The sequence below is a fragment of the Leptodactylus fuscus genome, chromosome 11 (genome assembly GCF_031893055.1).
Source record: "Leptodactylus fuscus isolate aLepFus1 chromosome 11, aLepFus1.hap2, whole genome shotgun sequence".
NCBI lineage: Eukaryota > Metazoa > Chordata > Amphibia > Anura > Leptodactylidae > Leptodactylus > Leptodactylus fuscus.
Genome location: NC_134275.1, coordinates 25,237,824 through 25,265,360, shown reverse-complemented (window position 1 = coordinate 25,265,360; position 27,537 = coordinate 25,237,824). Strand labels below are relative to the sequence as shown.

Here is a 27,537-nt window from a genome sequence, read left to right as displayed (position 1 = left end):
CAATAAGTATTACGACAACCATTTACATCACTCAAAGCCTATACAGAATCTTGATCTTGGTAATTCGTAGCCCGTGGACAGAGCTTCAGATTTAAAGAAATTTGCATAAAAATAAATTTGTACAGTGTATTGTCTCTGAACCTGAAGCTTGTAGGATTTAATCATGTGTAAACCAGGCACCTGAACTAAGCACCTGGCTTCAGTACAGTACAGAACACTATGTCACCTTAAAAAATAGAAACTGTACAATGAGCAGAAGCCGAGAGATGGGAAAAAGGAAATCATTAGAAGGATAAAATAGTACTGGGATGTATCTTTACATGTGCAGATGTAACTATATCTTAAGAAAAATGCATTCAAGTATGAATAAAAAAAAATAAAAATCACAGTTTAGCCAAAGAAATACTGCAGAACAAATGTAGAAAAGGGGAGCTACCAAAATAATCTGATTGTACTTTTAGCCAAGGATACGAAATATTACAACTAGCACTAGGTGCAGGCAATGTATCACCAGCGCTAGAGATGAATGGGATAGAGTAGCTTGTGTAGACATGTATCGAAACCATAGGCCGAACAGGATTACATGAATTATAATGTCAAACATTTAGGGCTGCAGTAGTTTACCCTCAAAAACAAGCAATTTACCCCTCTAGGGTAGATATCACAGTGAGCAAAAAAGAGAGAATTTAGACATCTCAAACCTATACATCAGCCAGTCAACAGTAGATAATACCTGGTGGAAAACAGGCAAGATGTCCTACCTAAAATAGTGAACTCATTATTTTGGAATCATTCCCTTGATGGCTGATTCCCGGTTGACATATGTAGCCCAGTACACAAGATTAAAGATGGCAAACAGGACAGGGAAGACAATACGAGAAATCTTATCAATGCGACTAACACTGTTATAAGTTTTTTTGCCATCTAGAGGTTTTAGCTCCGAGTGCGGAGGAGAGAGATGGGGTGGCGTTAGAGCCGCATTCTTTGCAATGGCTGCCAGGGCAGGTTCCTTGATGTTGAGTGTGTAAGTTGTTCCCACAATATTGTATGTTGTGTTTGATTTTTTCGCCAGGATTATAGGTTCCTTCATCTATGAAAGTAAGACAAAATGATAAGAATAAAAATTAAGTACAACTCACTGTAGAGGATATTCTATAATAATAATGTTTGCAAAGTGTATGTATATGAATTGTGATGAAATCATAGCCAAATACAGTAACAAATACTGAAAAACAAAAATGGCATCTGACCTACGGCAGGTCTACAATCTATAGCTGTAGCAGTGTGCTCACATAAACATTATGAGCCACAGTGCTCTTCTTCGTTTCTCCTTTCACATGGTGCAGCGAGGGATAGGAAACCGCCATCTCGGCCTACCCAGGGGCGGATCCAGGGCCAGGCGAGCCGGGCAACCGCCTGGGGCCCCGCGCCCAGTGGGGCCCCGCGACCCGGACCTAACAAAACGGTCCCGATTTCAATTCATCGGCGTCTGTAGGAATACATAGGCGTTTAAAGCAGGAGCTGTCACAGCTCAGCTCCTGCTTTAACACTGCGCTGCGGTATTTGTAGCCACGATGTGATGACATCACATCGCGTCTACAACTATGTGTATGAGTGAGAGAGCGGCGGGGGAGCGATGGAAGGTGAGTGTGTTTTTTTTTGTTAAACATTAAGATGGAACATATTGTAGGGGGCCCATGAAACTGGGGGCAGATGAGGGAGGGGGGGGAACAGCATGACACTGGGGCAGATGAAAGGGGGGAGAACGGCATGACACTAGGGTAGATGAAGGGGGGGAGAACGGCATGACACTGGGGCAGATGAAGGGGGGAGAATGGCATGACACTGGGGCAGATGAAGGGGGGAGAATGGCATGACACTGGGGCAGATGGGGGGGAGAACGGCATGACACTGGGGCATATGAAGGAGGAGAGAACGGCATGACACTGAGGCAGATGAAGGGGGGAGGGAGAACGGCATGACACTGGGGCAGATGAAGGGGGAGAGAACGGCAGATGAAGGGGGGGAGAACGGCATGACACTGGGGCAGATGAAGGGGGGAGAACAGCATGACACTGGGGCAGAGACGGGGGGACATGAAACTGGGCAGATGAAGGGGGGAGAATGGCATGAAACTGGGGACAGAGATGGAAGGGGGACATGAAACTAGGGGCAGATGAAGGGTGTATATGAAACTGGGGGAGAGATGGAAGCGGGACATATTATTTACAGGTGACTGTAGGAGGACTATACTATGTGGGAGCACATGAAAAATGAATGAAAATGGGCGGAGTCAACATAAAAGTGGGCGGAGCCAAATCTGCCACATTTTATTCCCTCTTTCTAGTCTTCAAAAGTTGGGAGGTACAGGTTAGAAGCGTGAGACCAACCAGTAAGTAGGGCCCCGCCAAAGTCAATTGTCCAGGGTCTTCTCTTGGTGATTATATTTATTTTTGGTGTTTTCTTAATCATTTTATATTAAAAGGGCAATTTCAATATAAGGGGCAATAATAATGAAGATGATAGTGTGCCCAGCCCCATTGCCCATTGGTTACTGTTTAAGTTAGGATTGTTTTGAATCTACAAGGCTGGAAAAAACTAAAATGATAATAAAACTAAATGAAAGTATTAGAGAAGAGGCTATGCATACAAGAGCCATCTCTATTCCAATATTCAATGTCTGCACAAAATTAGATTTGGCTTAAAGTAATAACAAAAAAAATATGCTTTATGAAAATCTTAAAGTTGTGCTTATTTCCTGTACTTTGCACTGACAATTCAGTCTTGTCACCGGGATTTTGAAATTGCAGAATGTATGTCAACATCCATGAGCTCCCAATGTGGGAAAGGGTTAGGAACCACAATGGGCACATTTACCGCTCAGCACCAGAGTCTTGGCTCAAAACAGAGGCAGAATGCCCTAATGCCCCATGTGCCACATTTATTAATATGGATACAGATTCATGAAATAGGACAGACCCTGTGCTGGGGTAAGATGAAAGCATCTAACCTCTAGTAAAATGTGACAAATCGCACAATATGGCCCACTGTGTACAATTTGGTACAATAATACATGTGCCGATTGTCATAGTGTTGAGTACAGGACAGGATATATTATGGAGATAAAGGTGCAGAGGACTTGTAACTTTGCAAAGACCGCACAGGAAATAAATATATGGCAAGTTAAGATGGCTCTCTGTAGTCTGACCTCAGTTCAACTAAGACAAGCTCACTGCATCATCATTTTTGATGCCGTGAGTTTCATCCCATTTGCAGATGCATTGTCCTCTCATTCCATTATGAGAAAAGCACACAGCAAATGTTTGCCCTCACAGCATCACTTATGTGACATTGGATTTGTGGTGCGACTGACAGTATCATACATCAGCAGCCAAGAAGCAGTAGTTCCAGAGAATGCAATGGCCACACAGCCTGTATTACCTTGACCATACGCAGTCATCTGGATTTGCTCTGGATTTATTCTGCATCACATATTACTCCAAGTCCTAATATTCATGTTCCCTTACCTTAAATGCCTGACCTTCCTGAGCCCTTTTGCCATCCCAGGCCCATCCTCTTTTAGTGAAGTAATTGACTGTAGCAAATTCAATAAGCGCGGAGAAGACAAATGCATAGCACACTGCCATAAACCAATCCATTGCAGTGGCATAAGCCACCTTGGGAAGAGAGTTCCGTGCACTGATACTTAATGTTGTCATTGTCAAAACGGTGGTGACCCCTAAAGGACAAAGATAAGTAATCAAAGTATGTAAAGTTACAGACTGATATATCCTGCTAGAAAACATATGAAGTGCCACAATGGCTGTGAGTACCGCTGTGCTACTAAAGGCCAGGGAATGTGTCGCCAGGAAATGGCCTATTGTTTAAACCATAAATTGTTTATGTTAAATGTATATTTATGGGATTTTGGTGATGTTGGTTTTCATTTTCCAAATTAATAGCTATAGATATATAAAAAAAATTCTAAAAATCTTGCAATTCCAACTTTTTCTACTAAGTTTTAAACATTCTGTGACTATCTGTTTCCTATAGAAGCATTGAGGGTCATAGACACAATGTTCAGGAGCAGACCCCATTCACTGATATAGGAAGGATTTCTAGGAGGAGTTCATTGTGTAGAGAAGGAAATAGAAAAGCTATAAAATCCTCTATTGTGCCTGGTGGATTCTGTGTCTTATCTGTTCCTTATACATGATATCTGTGACCATCATTGTGCTGACAAGTGAGAGGGCTGCTGTAAAAAAATCTACAGAAAACAGAAAGTTTCAGGGTATTATATAGCCTAGTGGACAGTGTTAGAACTGCGGGATTTTTAGGAATTTTTTTTTCAATATGGGCAATAACGTGGCAAAAACTCACCAAAAATTATTTAAAAATATGTTTAACATTAAAATGAATTTAAAAAATAAGTAATTTTCCGATGACACATTAACTTTATGTGAATACGGACATAGACCATGGACAAGTAGAGACTTTTTTTCTTTAATTTTCCTTACTATATGTTCTGTTGCGGCATATGGACATCATAAAGGAAGAACACCCATCTATGGGTTAAAATGAACAAACTTACACAAAGGACACTTGGTCTTTGTATTACAGGGTTGGCCATGGTTTTCGTCAGCAGGCATGTATTACTCAATTTCTGCAGTGGTTGCTGCCAGCTGATAGGCAATGGTTTCAAGGTATACCTTATGGTGTATATTATATTTTTTGGTTCCCTAGCTTATGCTCATTAACCCGTATACAGAGACCATTGCAGGGAACAACAAGGTAATTCCCTTACGTCCACAACAGAAGCGCAACATACATGCGTATCACATTGAAAGCAATAGGTAAAAAGCCTCCCATTCGTTTCAATGGGTAGCGCGTGAATGCCGGCACCCATAGAAATGAATGGGAGCTGCTTTTTATGCGCTCATTCTGCTCTATCTGAGAGCAGGAAGCTAGGTCACATGTGTGGTGCAGACACAGGAACAGCTAAGAAATACAGGCTCGCTCCCGTGCACTCAAGCCCCCCTCCCTGAGAGCAGCCAGCTAGGTCACTTAGGAAATGAGCAGATAATCCCAAGGGCCATAGAAACGCAGTGTCAACAATAAAGTGAATAAATTAAGATAGTGGACAAACAAAGCAGTTTTGCTGAAGCAATGTATTTAGGAAAAGTCTTAAATCCACATAAACAAGCAGTATAGATAGGATCCTTGTTATGGGACAACTCCTTTAATGAAAACACGGCATGACATCTCCATGTTCCTACCAGCCAGACCAACAAGGGGTCGCCCGAGCAGTGAAGGACTTCAGTAACATCCTGTACACCACGGCAGAACTAGCAGGCCTGAAACAGACAAAGCCCAAGAGACCGACTAACAAACAGTCTCACAAATGGTTTGACAGCGACTGCAAGGCTCTACGCCGTTCTCTAAGGGCAGCCTCCAACCAGAAACACAGAGACCCCAACAACAGAGAGTTGAGGGAAGCCTACAACAATCTATGCAAGCAATACAAGGGCACCCTCAGAGAGAAGAAACAGAGGTACCTCTCCCACAAAATAGAGAAACTAGAGGACTCCCTCCAGGACAGCTCATTCTGGGAGACCTGGCACCACATGGGCACAAAGCCCAAGAAAAACTCTCTCCACATCCAAAATGGCAATATCTGGCTCAACTACTTCAGAGGTCTCTACAAAAACATCCCAGAAGAAGAACAAACTCCAGAACAGCAACAGATAACCACCAAACTGAGGGACATGGAGAAAGCCATCAAAGACTTCCAGAACCCTCTGGACTCGCCAATCACCATAAAAGATATACAGGAAAGAATTGTCCTGCTGAAAGGTAAAAAGGCCAGTGGCCCTGACGGAATCCTACCAGAGATGATCAAATACAGCCCTCCAGCAATACACGCGGCACTGGTAAAGCTATTCACCCTCGTGCTCAATGCTGGACACTTCCCCGAAGACTGGAACAAAGGCCTCATAACCCCCATCTACAAGAATGGGGACCAATATGACCCCAACAACTACAGAGGGATCTGCGTCAGCAGCACGCTGGGGAAACTGTTCAACAGCATCATCAATAACAGAATCCTCACCTTCCTCACACAACACGGGGTCCTCAGCAAGAGCCAAGCAGGGTTCATGCCAAACCACCGCACCACAGACCATATCTACACCCTGCACAGCCTCATCAAGACGCACGTCCACAACACCAGAAGAGGCAAGATATTCGCCTGCTTTGTGGACTTTAAGAAGGCGTTTGATTCAGTATGGCACACAGGCCTACTCCTCAAACTCCTAGAGAGTGGAATAGGAGGAAGAACGTACGACGTCATCAAGAGCTCCTACACCGGAAACCAGTGCAGTGTGAAGGTGAATGGGAAAAGGACAGCATACTTCCAACAGGCCCGAGGGGTCAGACAAGGCTGTAGCCTGAGCCCAACGCTCTTCAACATCTATATCAATTAACTGGCTACAGCCCTGGAGGCCTCACCAACCCCAGGCCTCACCCTGAACAACCGAGAGGTGAAGTTCCTGCTATACGCCGACGACCTCCTACTCCTGGCCCCCACCGAGAAAGACCTCCAAGAAAGCCTGTCAGTGCTGGAAAAATTCAGCACCACATGGGCCCTACCCATCAACCAGAAGAAGACCAAAGTCATGGTATTTCAGAAGAAGGGCCACAATAAAGCCTCCACCCCACAATTCACACTGAACGGCTCCACACTGGAGAAAACCAACAGCTACACCTACCTGGGGCTGGAGCTCAGCCAATCAGGAGGCTTCAAAGCAGCAATAGAAACCCTGAAAGCAAAAGCCTGCAGAACCTTCTATGCCATCAGAAGACAACTGTACCACCTCAAACCACCGGTGAGGGTCTGGATGAAGATATTTGACGCTGTCATCTCCCCGATCCTTCTCTATGGCAGTGAGGTTTGGGGCCCAGCCACCTACCCAGACCAGTCAAAGTGGGATTCCAGCCCAACAGAGAACTTCCACCTGGAGTTCTGCAAATACCTGCTCCATGTCCATCGCAACACCACCAACATGGCCTGCAGGGCAGAACTAGGCAGACTCCCCCTATGGCTCACCATACAGAAGAGGGCGCTAGGTTTCCAGGCACACACCCAGGGGAGCAAGCCTGACTCCTACCACCACCAAGCATGGCTAAGCCACCTGAGCAAACCAGACACTCACCAACCAAACAACAGCCAACCACCAAACCAAAAACACCAACAGATGATAACCAAGGCTGAAATAAAGGCGACCACAGAGGCAAACAGAGAGCGGTACATTGAAGAATGGAGAAACGAAATAAATAACTCCAAGAAACTCACCGTGTACCAATCCCTACAAAGGGACTACACCATGGCCACCTACCTGGAGAGAATACACCACCCCAAGCACAGACAGACCCTGAGCCGGTACAGACTGAGCACCCACAACCTAGAGATAGAGACGGGGCGATACAGGCAGACGTACAAGCCACGGGAGAACAGACTGTTCTGTGAGACCCACTTCCTGCTACACTGCACCAAATACTCAGCTGTGAGGGCCGTCTACTACCAAAGACTCTCTGCCCACATCCCAGACTTCATATCTGCAGACGAGAAGAGGAAACTCTACATCCTACTGGGAGAAGAAGAGGCCACTGTGGAGATCGCTGCCCAATACGTGTCCAGCTGTCACCAAATAAGAGGAAGATGAGACTCCACGGACTGTTATATTTATCCCAATACACCCATATAAAGCTGCCAATAAAGCTTTTTTGATTTGATTTGATTTGATTTGTCCCTCGTGTGCAGCCCTCACTTTTAATTTATGGCAGGTTGGTTACAGGGCATCTGCAACCGGCCTTAGGGAGGATTTTGCTGTTACAGCTTAAGTAGGTGATGTTACATTCTGACTATTGAGTGTAGGTAATATGTTGCAGATTTCACATACTGCAATGCGATATTTCTAAAGTGGCATGTAAAGCTTGCAGATTTTGCAGTGTATTTCAGGATATTTTCACAGTGGAAACATGGTTTTTGAAAGAAATTTACATTGTCATTTTAGGATATACAAAAATATAGTATAATCTTAATCTCAATTTAAAGAAGACCTTTCACCAACTCCACATCTTAGCATCTGTTAATACACCACTGATTCCAGCACATTTGCATTTATTTTATACAGCCCCACCATTCCTGAGCAATCATTGTTGTTAGTTTTGGTGCCTGATAATGCTATTGTGTATTATCAGATGGGCGGTGTCAGTCAGGGTTAGGAAAGGGATGCGATTCTGAGCTCCAATGAGAGGCTGCCAGTGTCAGAGCTCAGAATTACACCCCCTGCCTGATACTGCCCTTCTGACAGTACAGAGACTAAGTAGCATATCAAGGCATCAAATCTACCAGCATTTATTGCGTGAGCATTATGGGGGCTAGAGAATATTTTCCAACTGTGCCAGAATCAGTGGAGCAGCAACGAATAAATTACGCAAAGAGCTTAAAGGGTCTCTATCATTGGGAAAAGTCATTTTTAGATAAGCACATCCTTGCATAGCCTTTAGAAAGGCTATTCCACACCTACCTTTTGTATGTAACGTGCCTCAGTGGTTTGGAATAAGTCCGTTTTTATCCAAATGTTAATGAGCTTACACCGTGCAACGGAAGTGTCTGTGTGCACTGTCTGCTCTGTGTGTGTGTATAGCAGAGGCGGCTGTGCTGATGACTCATCCTTGCTGTACATACACATAGAGCAGACTGTGACCACAGAAACTTCCGGTGCACGGTGGAAGCTCATTAACATTTGAATATAAACGAAATGACTTTTCCCAATGATAGAGTCACTTTAAGCAAAGACATTAAATATAAGTTCTTAACTCACCAAACACGGTCCTAGCTGGCACAGACTCTCTGTTCAGCCAGAATGACACTTGGGACAAGATAACTGTCATTATACACGGGAGGTACGTTTGAATGACAAAATATCCAATCTTACGCTTTAGGTGGAAGTGAGTAGTCATAACAATGTATTCACCTAAGAGGCAAACAAACAAAAGATTTGCTCAATCCTACACATGCAAGATATAATCTGTCAATCAAAATAAAGTATCCAAAAGGTAGTAAAGTAAGTATGGCAGGAATACATGAATTCTCTGAAATTTAAAATATTATTAAAGACAATGGACACCATTGACATGGAAGAAATAATTGTTTTTCTTACATATTTTATCACTAAATGTATATATATCTCGCTTTTTAAAAAATCTGCATTATCTTTCAGGATTCAATCTCCATACCTTCATTCATTCTCAGACTCCCATACAGTTTGCAGTCTATTCCTAGCTCCATATATTTCCTTTCCTACAGTCCTTGAGGGATGTCTTCTAAGAGAGACGTATGCTGAGACATTTGTGATTTCCCCTTTCCCCATGCACAATCTGTCACTGATGCTCTTTGTGTGATTCGGCACAGCTTGTGTAATACTTCCTAAATGCTTGGATGACTTCCTCTCTCTCTATACTCTGTTCTACCACATACATACTCCCCCCTTCCCCACTACTATCTATTAGGGGCTGTGCACATGGAGTTAACGCGTGTGCATTTTAGCATAATACACGTGTATCCTATAAAAAAAAAATAACATCCCATTGACTTCAGTTAAATTTTTTACACGTGTAAAAAACGCGTCAAAATACGCATCACGTATTTTGGCGGGTATTTTGACGCGTTTTTTTACATGTGTATGGTGTGTGTTGAAGTCAATGGGAGTGTTATTTTTACACATGTATTGTATACACATGTATTATGCTAAAATGCTTTCGCTGTAACTCCGTGTGCACAAGCCCTAAAGGGTGTATTCAGATGTGTGGCTGAGTGCAGTTAAAGGGGCTCTATCACTAGGAAAAGTCATTTTTAACTAATCACATCCTTGCATAGCCTTTAGAAAGTCTATTCCACACTTACCTTTAGTATATAGATTGCCTCAGTGGTTTCTAAATAAGTCCGTTTTTATTCATATGCTAATTAGACTGGTGCACGGTACATCGTACACAGCTCTCCTGTTGTTTCCTATCTGAGGCTGCTGCTGATAATGATGACTCAGCATCCTGTTTGCCTCACACACATATGAGATAATAGTAGAGAGGAGGCTGCTGGGAACTTCTTGAGCTGGCTGGAGGCTCATTAGCATATGAATAAAAACGGACTTATTCAGAAACCACTGAGGCACATTACATACTAAAGGTAAGTGTGGAATAGACTTTCTAAAGCCTATGCAAGCATGTGATTAGTTAAAAATTACTTTTCCCAGTGATAGAGCCCCTTTAAATCACATTAACACTTGTATAGGAAAAACTTTCACCTGTAAAAGATCCTGTAAAAGATGCAATCTGCATAGAAAATGCATGCGATGGGCATATGTTTTTTTGTGGGACATATATCTAACAACTTATCATGCTCACCATATGCAGCAAGTGGGATGTGTGGCAGGCCCACAGAAAACACAGAGTGACACGTGTCAGGAACCACTAAGACCAGGTTCAAAATCCAGCTCAAAAACCTGCCTGTCATTGAATTCAATGGGAACAAACCGCTCGCAAAAGAAAGAAGTGACATGCCTTTTAGAGATGAGCGAACACTAAAATGTTCGAGGTTCGAAATTCGATTCGAACAGCCGCTCAATGTTCGTGTGTTCGAACGGGTTTCGAACCCCATTATAGTCTATGGGGAACAGATACTCGTTAAGGGGGAAACCCAAATCCGTGTCTGGAGGGTCACCAAGTCCACTATGACACCCCAGGAAATGATGCCAACACCTCTGGAATGACACTGGGACAGCAGGGGAAGCATGTCTGGGGGCATCTAACACACCAAAGACCCTCTATTACCCCAACATCACAGCCTAACAACTACACACTTTACACACTCAATACCACCTCTCTGACAGTAGGAAAACACCTTGAAACATGTGTATTTGGCACTTGCAGTGAGGAGAGCTTGTCACCAGCAGTGAATTTGGCCCTTGTAGTAAGTTGAGGTTGGCATCAACATTTGTTTTGAAAATCAGGGTGGATTGAGCCTCTAACCAGCAGAGTTTGGGCAAATTCATGGTGGAGGGAGCCTCTAAAAACCCCAGTTTGGACCAATTCATGGTGGAGGGAGCCTCTAACCAGCCCAGTTTGGGCAAATTCATGGTGGAGGGAGCCTCTAAAAAACCCAGTTTGGACCAATTCATGGTGGAGGGAGCCTCTAACCAGCCCAGTTTGGGCAAATTCATGGTGGAGGGAGCCTCTAACCAGCCCAGTTTGGACCAAATCATGGTGGAGGGAGCCTCTAAACAGCCCAGTTTGGGCAAATTCATGGTGGAGGGAGCCTCTAAAAAACCCAGTTTGGACCAATTCATGGTGGAGGGAGCCTCTAACCAGCCCAGTTTGGACCAATTAATGGTGGAGGGAGCCTCTAAACAGCCAAGTTTGGACCAATTCATGGTGGAGGGAGCCTCTAAAAACCCCAGTTTGGACCAATTCATGGTGGAGGGAGCCTCTAACCAGCCCAGTTTGGGCAAATTCATGGTGGAGGGAGCCTCTAAACAGCCCAGTTTGGGCAAATTCATGGTGGAGGGAGCCTCTAACCAGCCCAGTTTGGACCAATTAATGGTGGAGGGAGCCTCTAACCAGCCCAGTTTGGACCAATTAATGGTGGAGGGAGCCTCTAACCAGCCCAGTTTGGACCAATTAATGGTGGAGGGAGCCTCTAACCACCCCAGTTTGGACCAATTCATGGTGGAGGGAGCCTCTAACCAGCCCAGTTTGGACCAATTCATGGTGGAGGGAGCCTCTAAAAAACCCAGTTTGGACCAATTCATGGTGGAGGGAGCCTCTAAACAGCCCAGTTTGGGCAAATTCATGGTGGAGGGAGCCTCTAAAAAACCCAGTTTGGACCAATTCATGGTGGAGGGAGCCTCTAACCAGCCCAGTTTGGACCAATTAATGGTGGAGGGAGCCTCTAAACAGCCAAGTTTGGACCAATTCATGGTGGAGGGAGCCTCTAAAAACCCCAGTTTGGACCAATTCATGGTGGAGGGAGCCTCTAACCAGCCCAGTTTGGACCAATTAATGGTGGAGGGAGCCTCTAACCAGCCCAGTTTGGACCAATTAATGGTGGAGGGAGCCTCTAACCACCCCAGTTTGGACCAATTCATGGTGGAGGGAGCCTCTAAACAGCCAAGTTTGGATCAATTCATGGTGAAGGGAGCCTCTAAAAACCCGTTTGGACCAATTCATGGTGGAGGGAGCCTCTAACCAGCCCAGTTTGGGCAAATTCATGGTGGAGGGAGCCTCTAAACAGCCCAGTTTGGGCAAATTCATGGTGGAGGGAGCCTCTAACCAGCCCAGTTTGGACCAATTAATGGTGGAGGGAGCCTCTAACCAGCCCAGTTTGGACCAATTAATGGTGGAGGGAGCCTCTAACCACCCCAGTTTGGACCAATTCATGGTGGAGGGAGCCTCTAAACAGCCAAGTTTGGACCAATTCATGGTGGAGGGAGCCTCTAAAAACCCCAGTTTGGACCAATTCATGGTGGAGGGAGCCTCTAACCAGCCCAGTTTGGACCAATTAATGGTGGAGGGAGCCTCTAACCAGCCCAGTTTGGACCAATTAATGGTGGAGGGAGCCTCTAACCACCCCAGTTTGGACCAATTCATGGTGGAGGGAGCCTCTAAACAGCCAAGTTTGGACCAATTCATGGTGAAGGGAGCCTCTAAAAACCCGTTTGGACCAATTCATGGTGGAGGGAGCCTCTAACCAGCCCAGTTTGGGCAAATTCATGGTGGAGGGAGCCTCTAAACAGCCCAGTTTGGGCAAATTCATGGTGGAGGGAGCCTCTAACCAGCCCAGTTTGGACCAATTAATGGTGGAGGGAGCCTCTAACCAGCCCAGTTTGGACCAATTAATGGTGGAGGGAGCCTCTAACCACCCCAGTTTGGACCAATTCATGGTGGAGGGAGCCTCTAAACAGCCAAGTTTGAACCAATTCATGGTGGAGGGAGCCTCTAAAAACCCCAGTTTGGACCAATTCATGGTGGAGGGAGCCTCTAACCAGCCCAGTTTGGACCAATTAATGGTGGAGGGAGCCTCTAACCACCCCAGTTTGGACCAATTCATGGTGGAGGGAGCCTCTAAACAGCCCAGTTTGGGCAAATTCATGGTGGAGGGAGCCTCTAAAAAACCCAGTTTGGACCAATTCATGGTGGAGGGAGCCTCTAACCAGCCCAGTTTGGACCAATTAATGGTGGAGGGAGCCTCTAAACAGCCAAGTTTGGACCAATTCATGGTGGAGGGAGCCTCTAAAAACCCCAGTTTGGACCAATTCATGGTGGAGGGAGCCTCTAACCAGCCCAGTTTGGGCAAATTCATGGTGGAGGGAGCCTCTAAACAGCCCAGTTTGGGCAAATTCATGGTGGAGGGAGCCTCTAAAAAACCCAGTTTGGACCAATTCATGGTGGAGGGAGCCTCTAACCAGCCCAGTTTGGACCAATTAATGGTGGAGGGAGCCTCTAAACAGCCAAGTTTGGACCAATTCATGGTGGAGGGAGCCTCTAAAAACCCCAGTTTGGACCAATTCATGGTGGAGGGAGCCTCTAACCAGCCCAGTTTGGACCAATTAATGGTGGAGGGAGCCTCTAACCAGCCCAGTTTGGACCAATTAATGGTGGAGGGAGCCTCTAACCACCCCAGTTTGGACCAATTCATGGTGGAGGGAGCCTCTAAACAGCCAAGTTTGGACCAATTCATGGTGAAGGGAGCCTCTAAAAACCCGTTTGGACCAATTCATGGTGGAGGGAGCCTCTAACCAGCCCAGTTTGGGCAAATTCATGGTGGAGGGAGCCTCTAAACAGCCCAGTTTGGGCAAATTCATGGTGGAGGGAGCCTCTAACCAGCCCAGTTTGGACCAATTAATGGTGGAGGGAGCCTCTAACCAGCCCAGTTTGGACCAATTAATGGTGGAGGGAGCCTCTAACCACCCCAGTTTGGACCAATTCATGGTGGAGGGAGCCTCTAAACAGCCAAGTTTGGACCAATTCATGGTGGAGGGAGCCTCTAAAAACCCCAGTTTGGACCAATTCATGGTGGAGGGAGCCTCTAACCAGCCCAGTTTGGACCAATTAATGGTGGAGGGAGCCTCTAACCACCCCAGTTTGGACCAATTCATGGTGGAGGGAGCCTCTAAACAGCCCAGTTTGGGCAAATTCATGGTGGAGGGAGCCTCTAAAAAACCCAGTTTGGACCAATTCATGGTGGAGGGAGCCTCTAACCAGCCCAGTTTGGACCAATTAATGGTGGAGGGAGCCTCTAAACAGCCAAGTTTGGACCAATTCATGGTGGAGGGAGCCTCTAAAAACCCCAGTTTGGACCAATTCATGGTGGAGGGAGCCTCTAACCAGCCCAGTTTGGGCAAATTCATGGTGGAGGGAGCCTCTAAACAGCCCAGTTTGGGCAAATTCATGGTGGAGGGAGCCTCTAAAAAACCCAGTTTGGACCAATTCATGGTGGAGGGAGCCTCTAACCAGCCCAGTTTGGACCAATTAATGGTGGAGGGAGCCTCTAAACAGCCAAGTTTGGACCAATTCATGGTGGAGGGAGCCTCTAAAAACCCCAGTTTGGACCAATTCATGGTGGAGGGAGCCTCTAACCAGCCCAGTTTGGACCAATAAATGGTGGAGGGAGCCTCTAACCAGCCCAGTTTGGACCAATTAATGGTGGAGGGAGCCTCTAACCACCCCAGTTTGGACCAATTCATGGTGGAGGGAGCCTCTAAACAGCCAAGTTTGGACCAATTCATGGTGAAGGGAGCCTCTAAAAACCCGTTTGGACCAATTCATGGTGGAGGGAGCCTCTAACCAGCCCAGTTTGGGCAAATTCATGGTGGAGGGAGCCTCTAAACAGCCCAGTTTGGGCAAATTCATGGTGGAGGGAGCCTCTAACCAGCCCAGTTTGGACCAATTAATGGTGGAGGGAGCCTCTAACCAGCCCAGTTTGGACCAATTAATGGTGGAGGGAGCCTCTAACCACCCCAGTTTGGGCCAATTCATGGTGGAGGGAGCCTCTAAACAGCCAAGTTTGGACCAATTCATGGTGGAGGGAGCCTCTAAAAACCCCAGTTTGGACCAATTCATGGTGGAGGGAGCCTCTAACCAGCCCAGTTTGGACCAATTAATGGTGGAGGGAGCCTCTAAACAGCCAAGTTTTGGGAAATTCATGGTGGAGGGAGCCTCTAACCAGCCCAGTTTGGACCAATTCATGGTGGAGGGAGCCTCTAAACAGCCCAGTTTGGGCAAATTCATGGTGGAGGGAGCCTCTAAAAAACCCAGTTTGGACCAATTCATGGTGGAGGGAGCCTCTAACCAGCCCAGTTTGGACCAATTAATGGTGGAGGGAGCCTCTAACCAGCCCAGTTTGGACCAATTAATGGTGGAGGGAGCCTCTAACCACCCCAGTTTGGACCAATTCATGGTGGAGGGAGCCTCTAAACAGCCAAGTTTGGACCAATTCATGGTGGAGGGAGCCTCTAAAAACCCCAGTTTGGACCAATTCATGGTGGAGGGAGCCTCTAACCAGCCCAGTTTGGGCAAATTCATGGTGGAGGGAGCCTCTAACCAGCCCAGTTTGGACCAATTAATGGTGGAGGGAGCCTCTAACCAGCCCAGTTTGGACCAATTAATGGTGGAGGGAGCCTCTAACCAGCCCAGTTTGGACCAATTAATGGTGGAGGGAGCCTCTAACCACCCCAGTTTGGACCAATTCATGGTGGAGGGAGCCTCTAACCAGCCCAGTTTGGACCAATTCATGGTGGAGGGAGCCTCTAAAAAACCCAGTTTGGACCAATTCATGGTGGAGGGAGCCTCTAAACAGCCCAGTTTGGGCAAATTCATGGTGGAGGGAGCCTCTAAACAGCCCAGTTTGGGCAAATTCATGGTGGAGGGAGCCTCTAACCAGCCCAGTTTGGACCAATTAATGGTGGAGGGAGCCTCTAACCAGCCCAGTTTGGACCAATTCATGGTGGAGGGAGCCTCTAAACAGCCCAGTTTGGGCAAATTCATGGTGGAAGGAGCCTCTAACCAGCAGAGTTGTGGGAAAGCAGGGTGGAGGGAGCCTCTAACCAGCAGAGTTGGTGGAAATCAGGGTGGAGGGAGCCTCTAACCAGCAGAGTTGGGGGAAATCATGTTGGAGGGAGCCTAGTATTAGCAGAATTGTGCAACGCTTATGGTGGATGAGTATGAGGATGCGGAGGAATTGGAGAGGTTGAGTACAGACATGGAGTTTCATGTTGGGGTGCTTTACACAGGTGGGCACAAAAATGAAGGCTCTATCCAGTGGTGGTTCATTTTTATCAAAGTGAGCCGGTCGGCACTCTCAGCTGACAGACGGGTGCGCTTGTCAGTGATGATGCCACCGGCTGCACTGAACACCCTCTCAGATAGGACGCTGGCGGCAGGACAGGACAGCACCTCCAAGGCATATAGGGCAAGTTCAAGCCACAGGTCCAACTTCGACACCCAATACGTGTAGGGCGCAGAGGGGTCGGAGAGGACAGGGCTGTGGTCGGAAAGGTATTCCCGCAACATGCGCCTATACTTCTCACGCCTGGTGACACTAGGACCCTCCGTGGCGGCACTTTGGCGAGGGGGTGCCATCAAGGTGTCCCAGACCTTAGACAGTGTGCCCCTCGTTTGTGTGGACCGGTGAGAACTTGGTTGCCTACTGGAGGAACTGCCCTCCCTGCCGCCAACGTCACATGCTGGAAACATCTCCATCATATTCTGCACCAATTGCCTGTGGCAAGCATTGATGCGATTGGCCCTCCCCTCTACCGGAATAAAAGACGAGATGTTGTTTTTATACCGGGGGTCAAGGATAGCAAAGATCCAGTACTGGTTGTCCTCCATGATTTTGACAATACGCTTGTCGGTTGTAAAGCACCCCAACATGAACTCAGCCATGTCTGCCACAGTGTTAGTTGGCATGACTCCTCTGGCCCCACCGGAAAGTTCAATCTCCATTTCCTCCTCATCCTCCATGTCTACCCATCCGCGCTGCAACAATGGGACGATTCGAAGTTGCCCGGAAGCCTCCTGTATCACCATCACATCATCGGACAACTCTTCTTCCTCCTCCTCCTCCTCCTCCTCCTCCATTAAACGCAGTGAAGCGGACAGATGTGTGGACCTACTCTCCAGCTGTGACGGATCGGATGCTATCCCTAACTCCTCTGTGTGATCTGAGTTATCCCTGATGTCAATCAGGGATTCTCTCAGAACACACAAGAGCGGGATTGTAAGGCTCACCATCGCATCCTCAGAGCTCACCCTCCTTGTGGACTCCTCAAAGACCCGTAGGATGTCACAAAGGTCTCTCATCCATGGCCACTCATGGATGTGAAACTGAGGCAGCTGACTTTGTGGCACCCTAGGGTTTTGTAGCTGGTATTCCATCAAAGGTCTCTGCTGCTCAACCACTCTATTCAACATCTGAAACGTTGAGTTCCAGCGTGTGGGGACGTCGCACAAAAGCCGGTGTTGTGGCACATGCAGGCGTTGCTGGAGAGATTTTAAGCTAGCAGCGGCTACTGTCGACTTGCGAAAGTGGGCGCACCAGTAGCTTTCACCAGTAGCTCTGGAACATTGGGGTAGCTCTTTAGGAAACGTTGCACCACTAGGTTGAAGACGTGGGCCAGGCATGGAACATGTTGGAGTCCGGCAAGCTCCAGAGCTGCTACCAGGTTCCGGCCGTTATCACAAACGACCATGCCTGGGCCCAGGTGCAGCGGCTCAAACCATATTGCCGTCTCATCGAGGAGGGCATCCCTCACCTCGGAGGCAGTGTGCTGTCTGTCCCCCAAGCTGATCAGCTTCAGCACATCCTGCTGACGTCTACCAACGCCAGTGCTGCAACGTTTCCAACTCGTAGCTGGGGTCAATCTAACAGCGGAGGAGGAGGCGGTGGCGGAGGAGGAGGCGGTGGCGGAGGAGGAGGCGGTAGAGGAGGAGGAGGAGGGGGGTGTTCTTCTCGTGTCCCTGCCAGGAATGTTAGGCGGGGAGACGAGGTACACCGGGCCAGTTTGGGAAGCAGTCCCAGCCTCAACTACATTCACCCAGTGTGCCGTCAGTGAAATGTAGCGTCCCTGTCCGCATGCACTTGTCCACGCGTCGGTGGTCAAGTGGACCTTTGTGCAAAGCGCGGAACTAAGGGCCCGCCTGATGTTGAGTGACACGTGCTGGTGCAAGGCGGGGACGGCACACCGGGAGAAGTAGTGACGGCTAGGGACGGCATAGCGAGGTGCCGCAGTTGCCATCAGGTCCAGGAAGGCGGGAGTTTCAACAAGCCGGAACGCCAACATCTCCTGGGCCAGCAGTTTAGCGATGTTGGCGTTCAAGGCTTGCGCGTGTGGGTGGTTAGCAGTGTATTTCTGCCGCCGCTCCAATGTCTGAGAGATGGTGGGTTGTTGTAAAGAAACGCCTGATGGTGCCTTTGATGGTGCAGGAGAAGGAGATAAGACAGGACCAGGGGAGGATGAGGTAGAAGTCAACAAAGTGGCGGAGGCAGATGAAGTGGTGTCCTGGCTCGTCCTCTGGAGTGCATCGCCAGCACAGTCAGCAGTGGCAGTGGCAGAGGCAGAGGCAGTGGCAGAGGCAGTGGCAGTGGCGTGAACGGCAGGCGGCCTTTGTCCTGCCGTTGCTGCCTGCCACTGATTCCAGTGCTTGGATTCCAAATGACGGCGCATTGAAGTGGTGGACAGGTTGCTCTTCTCAGAGCCCCTAATCAATTTCGAGAGGCAAATTGTGCAGACAACACTATATCTGTCCTCGGCGCATTCCTTGAAAAAACTCCACACCTTCGAGAAACGTGCCCTCGAGGTGGGAGTTTTTCGGGGCTGGGTACGAACTGGAACATCTTGGGAGATTCCGGGTGTGGCCTGGCTTCGCCTAAGCTGCTGACCTCTGCCTCTGCCTCTAGCTACCCTTTTTGGTGCTGCACCTGCCTCAACATCCACACTACTTTCCCCGCTTGACATCCCCCCTGTCCAGGTCGGGTCAGTGTCCTCATCATCCACCACTTCCTCTTCCAACTCCTGTCTCATCTCCTCCTCCCGCACAATGCGCCGTCAACTGGATGCCCTGACGGCAACTGCGTCACATCATCGTCGATGAGGGTGGGTTGCTGGTCATCCACCACCAAATCGAACGGAGATGGAGGAGACTCTAGTGTTTGAGCATCTGGACACAGATGCTCCTCTGTTAGGTTCGTGGAATCGTGACGTGGAGAGGCAGGTTGAGGGACAATGAAAGGAGCGGAGAACAGCTCTGGGGAGCAGGGACAGTTTGGGTTATTGTTCTGTAAAGCTTCGGAATTTTGGGAGGAAGGAAGACAAGACTGTTGGGTAATAGGAGGAGAGGAGGCAGAGTCTGACTGGCTGCTGGACAATGTGCTGTAAGCGTTCTCTGACAGCCATTGCAAGACCTGTTCCTGGTTCTCGGGCCTACTAAGGTTTGTACCCTGCAGTTTAGTTAATGTGGCAAGCAACCCTGGCACTGTGGAGTGGCGCAATGCTTGCTGCCCCACAGGAGTAGGCACGGGACGCCCTGTGGCTTCACTGCTACCTTGCTCCCCAGAACCATTCCCCCGACCTCGCCCACGGCCTCGTCCACGTCCCTTTCCGGGAGCCTTGCGCATTTTGAATTCCTAGTTAGAAATTGGCACTGTATACCAGTAGTAAAAATTGTGGGTGCACGTAACCCCAATATATTCTTTGAATTCCCAGTCAGACACTGGCACTATATGGCAGTAGCAAGAAATGAGGGTATTTGTATTCCCAATATACTCTTTGAATTCCCAGTCAGACAATGGCACTGTATACCAGTAGTAAAAATTGTGGGTGCACGTAACCCCAATATATTCTTTGAATTACCAGTCAGAAACTGGCACTATATGGCAGTAGCAAGAAATGAGGGTATTTATAACCCCAATATATTCTTTGAATTCCCAGTCAGACAATGGCACTGTATACCAGTAGTAAAAATTGTGGGTGCACGTAACCCCAATATATTCTTTGAATTCCCAGTCAGACACTGGCACTATATGGCAGTAGCAAGAAATGAGGGTATTTGTATTCCCAATATACTCTTTGAATTCCCAGTCAGACAATGGCACTGTATACCAGTAGTAAAAATTGTGGGTGCACGTAACCCCAATATATTCTTTGAATTCCCAGTCAGAAACTGGCACTATATGGCAGTAGCAAGAAATGAGGGTATTTGTATTCCCAATATACTCTTTGAATTCCCAGTCAGACAATGGCACTGTATACCAGTAGTAAAAATTGTGGGTGCACGTAACCCCAATATATTCTTTGAATTACCAGTCAGAAACTGGCACTATATGGCAGTAGCAAGAAATGAGGGTATTTATAACCCCAATATATTCTTTGAATTCCCAGTCAGACAATGGCACTGTATAACAGTAGTAAAAATTGTGGGTGCACGTAACCTCAATATATTCTTTGAATTACCAGTCAGAAACTGGCACTATATGGCAGTAGCAAGAAATGAGGGTATTTGTATTCCCAATATACTCTTTGAATTCCCAGTCAGACAATGGCACTGTATACCAGTAGTAAAAATTGTGGGTGCACGTAACCCCAATATATTCTTTGAATTACCAGTCAGAAACTGGCACTATATGGCAGTAGCAAGAAATGAGGGTATTTATAACCCCAATATATTCTTTGAATTCCCAGTCAGACAATGGCACTGTATACCAGTAGTAAAAATTGTGGGTGCACGTAACCCCAATATATTCTTTGAATTACCAGTCAGAAACTGGCACTATATGGCAGTAGCAAGAAATGAGGGTATTTGTATTCCCAATATACTCTTTGAATTCCCAGTCAGACAATGGCACTGTATACCAGTAGTAAAAATTGTGGGTGCACGTAACCCCAATATATTCTTTGAATTACCAGTCAGAAACTGGCACTATATGGCAGTAGCAAGAAATGAGGGTATTTATAACCCCAATATATTCTTTGAATTCCCAGTCAGACAATGGCACTGTATACCAGTAGTAAAAATTGTGGGTGCACGTAACCCCAATATATTCTTTGAATTCCCAGTCAGAAACTGGCACTATATGGCAGTAGCAAGAAATGAGGGTATTTGTATTCCCAATATACTCTTTGAATTCCCAGTCAGACAATGGCACTGTATACCAGTAGTAAAAATTGTGGGTGCACGTAACCCCAATATATTCTTTGAATTACCAGTCAGAAACTGGCACTATATGGCAGTAGCAAGAAATGAGGGTATTTATAACCCCAATATATTCTTTGAATTCCCAGTCAGACAATGGCACTGTATACCAGTAGTAAAAATTGTGGGTGCACGTAACCCCAATATATTCTTTGAATTACCAGTCAGAAACTGGCACTATATGGCAGTAGCAAGAAATGAGGGTATTTGTATTCCCAATATACTCTTTGAATTCCCAGTCAGACAATGGCACTGTATACCAGTAGTAAAAATTGTGGGTGCACGTAACCCCAATATATTCTTTGAATTACCAGTCAGAAACTGGCACTATATGGCAGTAGCAAGAAATGAGGGTATTTATAACCCCAATATATTCTTTGAATTCCCAGTCAGACAATGGCACTGTATACCAGTAGTAAAAATTGTGGGTGCACGTAACCCCAATATATTCTTTGAATTACCAGTCAGAAACTGGCACTATATGGCAGTAGCAAGAAATGAGGGTATTTGTATTCCCAATATACTCTTTGAATTCCCAGTCAGACAATGGCACTGTATACCAGTAGTAAAAATTGTGGGTGCACGTAACCCCAATATATTCTTTGAATTACCAGTCAGAAACTGGCACTATATGGCAGTAGCAAGAAATGAGGGTATTTATAACCCCAATATATTCTTTGAATTCCCAGTCAGACAATGGCACTGTATACCAGTAGTAAAAATTGTGGGTGCACGTAACCCCAATATATTCTTTGAATTACCAGTCAGAAACTGGCACTATATGGCAGTAGCAAGAAATGAGGGTATTTGTATTCCCAATATACTCTTTGAATTCCCAGTCAGACAATGGCACTGTATACCAGTAGTAAAAATTGTGGGTGCACGTAACCCCAATATATTCTTTGAATTACCAGTCAGAAACTGGCACTATATGGCAGTAGCAAGAAATGAGGGTATTTATAACCCCAATATATTCTTTGAATTCCCAGTCAGACAATGGCACTGTATACCAGTAGTAAAAATTGTGGGTGCACGTAACCCCAATATATTCTTTGAATTACCAGTCAGAAACTGGCACTATATGGCAGTAGCAAGAAATGAGGGTATTTATAACCCCAATATATTCTTTGAATTCCCAGTCAGACAATGGCACTGTATACCAGTAGTAAAAATTGTGGGTGCACGTAACCCCAATATATTCTTTGAATTACCAGTCAGAAACTGGCACTATATGGCAGTAGCAAGAAATGAGGGTATTTGTATTCCCAATATACTCTTTGAATTCCCAGTCAGACAATGGCACTGTATACCAGTAGTAAAAATTGTGGGTGCACGTAACCCCAATATATTCTTTGAATTACCAGTCAGAAACTGGCACTATATGGCAGTAGCAAGAAATGAGGGTATTTATAACCCCAATATATTCTTTGAATTCCCAGTCAGACAATGGCACTGTATACCAGTAGTAAAAATTGTGGGTGCACGTAACCCCAATATATTCTTTGAATTCCCAGTCAGAAACTGGCACTATATGGCAGTAGCAAGAAATGAGGGTATTTGTATTCCCAATATACTCTTTGAATTCCCAGTCAGACAATGGCACTGTATACCAGTAGTAAAAATTGTGGGTGCACGTAACCCCAATATATTCTTTGAATTACCAGTCAGAAACTGGCACTATATGGCAGTAGCAAGAAATGAGGGTATTTATAACCCCAATATATTCTTTGAATTCCCAGTCAGACAATGGCACTGTATACCAGTAGTAAAAATTGTGGGTGCACGTAACCCCAATATATTCTTTGAATTACCAGTCAGAAACTGGCACTATATGGCAGTAGCAAGAAATGAGGGTATTTGTATTCCCAATATACTCTTTGAATTCCCAGTCAGACAATGGCACTGTATACCAGTAGTAAAAATTGTGGGTGCACGTAACCCCAATATATTCTTTGAATTACCAGTCAGAAACTGGCACTATATGGCAGTAGCAAGAAATGAGGGTATTTATAACCCCAATATATTCTTTGAATTCCCAGTCAGACAATGGCACTGTATACCAGTAGTAAAAATTGTGGGTGCACGTAACCCCAATATATTCTTTGAATTACCAGTCAGAAACTGGCACTATATGGCAGTAGCAAGAAATGAGGGTATTTGTATTCCCAATATACTCTTTGAATTCCCAGTCAGACAATGGCACTGTATACCAGTAGTAAAAATTGTGGGTGCACGTAACCCCAATATATTCTTTGAATTACCAGTCAGAAACTGGCACTATATGGCAGTAGCAAGAAATGAGGGTATTTATAACCCCAATATATTCTTTGAATTCCCAGTCAGACAATGGCACTGTATACCAGTAGTAAAAATTGTGGGTGCACGTAACCCCAATATATTCTTTGAATTACCAGTCAGAAACTGGCACTATATGGCAGTAGCAAGAAATGAGGGTATTTGTATTCCCAATATACTCTTTGAATTCCCAGTCAGACAATGGCACTGTATACCAGTAGTAAAAATTGTGGGTGCACGTAACCCCAATATATTCTTTGAATTACCAGTCAGAAACTGGCACTATATGGCAGTAGCAAGAAATGAGGGTATTTATAACCCCAATATATTCTTTGAATTCCCAGTCAGACAATGGCACTGTATACCAGTAGTAAAAATTGTGGGTGCACGTAACCCCAATATATTCTTTGAATTACCAGTCAGAAACTGGCACTATATGGCAGTAGCAAGAAATGAGGGTATTTGTATTCCCAATATACTCTTTGAATTCCCAGTCAGACAATGGCACTGTATACCAGTAGTAAAAATTGTGGGTGCACGTAACCCCAATATATTCTTTGAATTACCAGTCAGAAACTGGCACTATATGGCAGTAGCAAGAAATGAGGGTATTTGTATTCCCAATATACTCTTTGAATTCCCAGTCAGACAATGGCACTGTATACCAGTAGTAAAAATTGTGGGTGCACGTAACCCCAATATATTCTTTGAATTACCAGTCAGAAACTGGCACTATATGGCAGTAGCAAGAAATGAGGGTATTTATAACCCCAATATATTCTTTGAATTCCCAGTCAGACAATGGCACTGTATACCAGTAGTAAAAATTGTGGGTGCACGTAACCCCAATATATTCTTTGAATTCCCAGTCAGACACTGGCACTATATGGCAGTAGCAAGAAATGAGGGTATTTGTATTCCCAATATATTCTTTGAATTCCCAGTCAGACAATGGCACTGTATACCAGTAGTAAAAATTGTGGGTGCACGTAACCCCAATATATTCTTTGAATTACCAGTCAGACACTGGCACTATATGGCAGTAGCAAGAAATGAGGGTATTTGTATTCCCAATATATTCTTTGAATTCCCAGTCAGACAATGGCACTGTATACCAGTAGTAAAAATTGTGGGTGCACGTAACCCCAATATATTCTTTGAATTCCCAGTCAGACACTGGCACTATATGGCAGTAGCAAGAAATGAGGGTATTTGTATTCCCAATATATTCTTTGAATTCCCAGTCAGACAATGGCACTGTATACCAGTAGTAAAAATTGTGGGTGCACGTAACCCCAATATATTCTTTGAATTCCCAGTCAGACACTGGCACTATATGGCAGTAGCAAGAAATGAGGGTATTTGTATTCCCAATATATTCTTTGAATTCCCAGTCAGACAATGGCACTGTATACCAGTAGTAAAAATTGTGGGTGCACGTAACCCCAATATATTCTTTGAATTCCCAGTCAGACACTGGCACTATATGGCAGTAGCAAGAAATGAGGGTATTTGTATTCCCAATATATTCTTTGAATTCCCAGTCAGACAATGGCACTGTATACCAGTAGTAAAAATTGTGGGTGTATATAGCCCCAATTCTATTGCTAGGGGACTTGCAGGGTATTTCTGGGGTGAAGGTGGGGGGGCACACCGTTGGAACGGGTATCGGGGTATATATCGGGTATACGGGAATACACTGACAGTGTATTCCATTCAGGATCCTGGGAAAGCTGGGTTGCGGCGATTGAGCCCGTCAGTGCCACGTTACACTGACAAGCTTCTCCCTGGAATTTAGCTCTTATAAGAGCTGTTGGTTGTCTTCTCCTTCCTATCCTAGCCTGTCCCTGCCTACCCAGAATCTAACCCCTAGCTAGCTGGACGGAAACCTCCGTCCTCGGTGAATTGCAAGCTCAGAATGACGCGAACCTGGGCGGCGCTGTTCTTTTAAATTAGAGGTCACATGTTTTCGGCAGCCAATGGGTTTTGCCTACTTTTTTCAACGTCACCGGTGTCATAGTTCCTGTCCCACCTACCCTGCGCTGTTATTGGAGCAAAAAAGGCGCCAGGGAAGGTGGGAGGGGAATCGAGTAATGGCGCACTTTACCACGCGGTGTTCGATTCGATTCGAACATGCCGAACAGCCTAATATCCGATCGAACATGAGTTCGATAGAACACTGTTCGCTCATCTCTAATGCCTTTGTCTTCCTAAATTATATCGATTACAGGCTCTCATTAATAGTTAGAGAGTGTTGACTTACTCGCATTCATACGACCGAGTTTTGTTAATGAAACTGGATTTCATGGCCTAAACAATAAGCTGAGAGAGTGACTCCTAGCATAACAGATATCTATGCTGCCAAGAGTCCCTGCCTCGCAGCAACTGATTATAGTCCAAGCCAGAATGGCACTGAATGGAAGGAACTCCTAGCAATACAGTTATCTATGCTGCTGGGAGTCCCTCTTCCGACATACTGTTCAGTGCAGTAAATCTGGCCAACACACAAACGAATGAAACTTGGTCATCTTAATGCAGGGTTAGACAGGTATCCTTAAAACGTGCCAGATTTATCACAGTGACTTTGGTTGTATAATAGTTACCGTATATAATTTGCTTTTCTAATAAATTTACACCACCTATTCGCTGGCCTATTTTGTATCCAGACTGCAGCAAAATTTACGTGAAGAATCTGGATACAAACTAGGCCAGCCGATAGGTGGTGCAAATTTATTAGAAAAGCAACCAAAGTCACTGTGATAAATCTGGCACATTTTTTTGTCAAATTTAAGCTTTCCTGTTATGAAAAGTCAAAGGCAGTAAAAATATATATATATATATATATATATATATATATATATATATATATATATATATTGCCGCAGAATATATTTCTAGTAGCGGTCACTGTACAAATACAATTCCAAAAAGTGTTCATACAGTAATAAAAATTAGCACCACATTTAGATGAAATACTTACATAGGTAGACATATATCTGTACATATATTAGTCATCTGACATACCTGTGCTTGACCGTATTGTTTCCGTTCCTACTACTAAGCCTAACAGGTCATACTGATTCAGTCTAGAGCCATCGGGAGCGACAGCAACAGATTTATCAGAGCCATTGGTCCATGCATAAACGACTTCAGTACTGGGATATGCATCTGCAGAAGAAAGAAAAGAACATGGATGATAATCTAAACTATTACACACATTTTTTATTTAAAAAAAAAACATGTAAAACAAACTATTTGTTAGGCTGCTTTTTCAAAAATGTGGGTGTTTCTGAAAACGCAACTTTTCTGCTGCAGATTTCTTTTTACCTAGAATCCCATCCATCTTACACATACTGTAAAAAGCAGTGGTTTTTTTGCCGCTATGTGGGAACCCAGCCAATGTTAGTCAGAGTTGATCACTTTCCTGTATTCAGGGAATATTTTGAAGTGTATTTATCTATCACCACTGTGTTACAGTTCTAAAGCAATATTCACTTGTTATGGATGTCGCTTTTGTAGATTTGGGAGTTGATGGAATTTTCCTATTAACAGCTTATATACAGTACAGTATAGTTCATCGTCTTGCTGCTTATATTGCACTAACCTAAAAGAGATTGACACTATTCAGCTCAGTCCATGATGGCAGGAAAGAAAAACTTTCTGGAATGCAGGAAAATATTACAGCCTCAAATCTCACAACTGGGACCAACTGCAGGTCCCAAAGTAGTTTTATACCTACATGACTGCAACATATGAGGGACTACATGACCTGATTCTGCTTTGGTTGGACAGGATGACCATCTTATAACCGATCATATCCTTTCTTCAAATGTATCTATAATCTATATTCCCATTTTATACATGCTCACATAATTAATTCTGATACATATACACACACACACACACACACACACACACATTATATATACTGTATAT

At 45.3% G+C, this 27,537-nt stretch overlaps 1 protein-coding gene across 1 annotated transcript in view; it reads right to left on the bottom strand.

Moving 5' to 3' along the window:
- Positions 1–433: 433 nt before the first annotated feature.
- The window catches only part of GABRA3 (gamma-aminobutyric acid type A receptor subunit alpha3), a 66,743-nt gene continuing 39,639 nt past the window's right edge, over positions 434–27,537 (bottom strand). Inside the window, exons 7-10 of the mRNA XM_075259381.1 lie at positions 26,626–26,769; positions 8,886–9,038; positions 3,528–3,739; positions 434–1,090 (exon numbers count right to left, since the gene is read on the bottom strand). Of these exons, the coding sequence (XP_075115482.1) occupies positions 779–1,090; positions 3,528–3,739; positions 8,886–9,038; positions 26,626–26,769 (821 nt within the window). The 3' untranslated portion in view covers positions 434–778. The remainder of the gene's footprint in view (positions 1,091–3,527; positions 3,740–8,885; positions 9,039–26,625; positions 26,770–27,537) is intronic.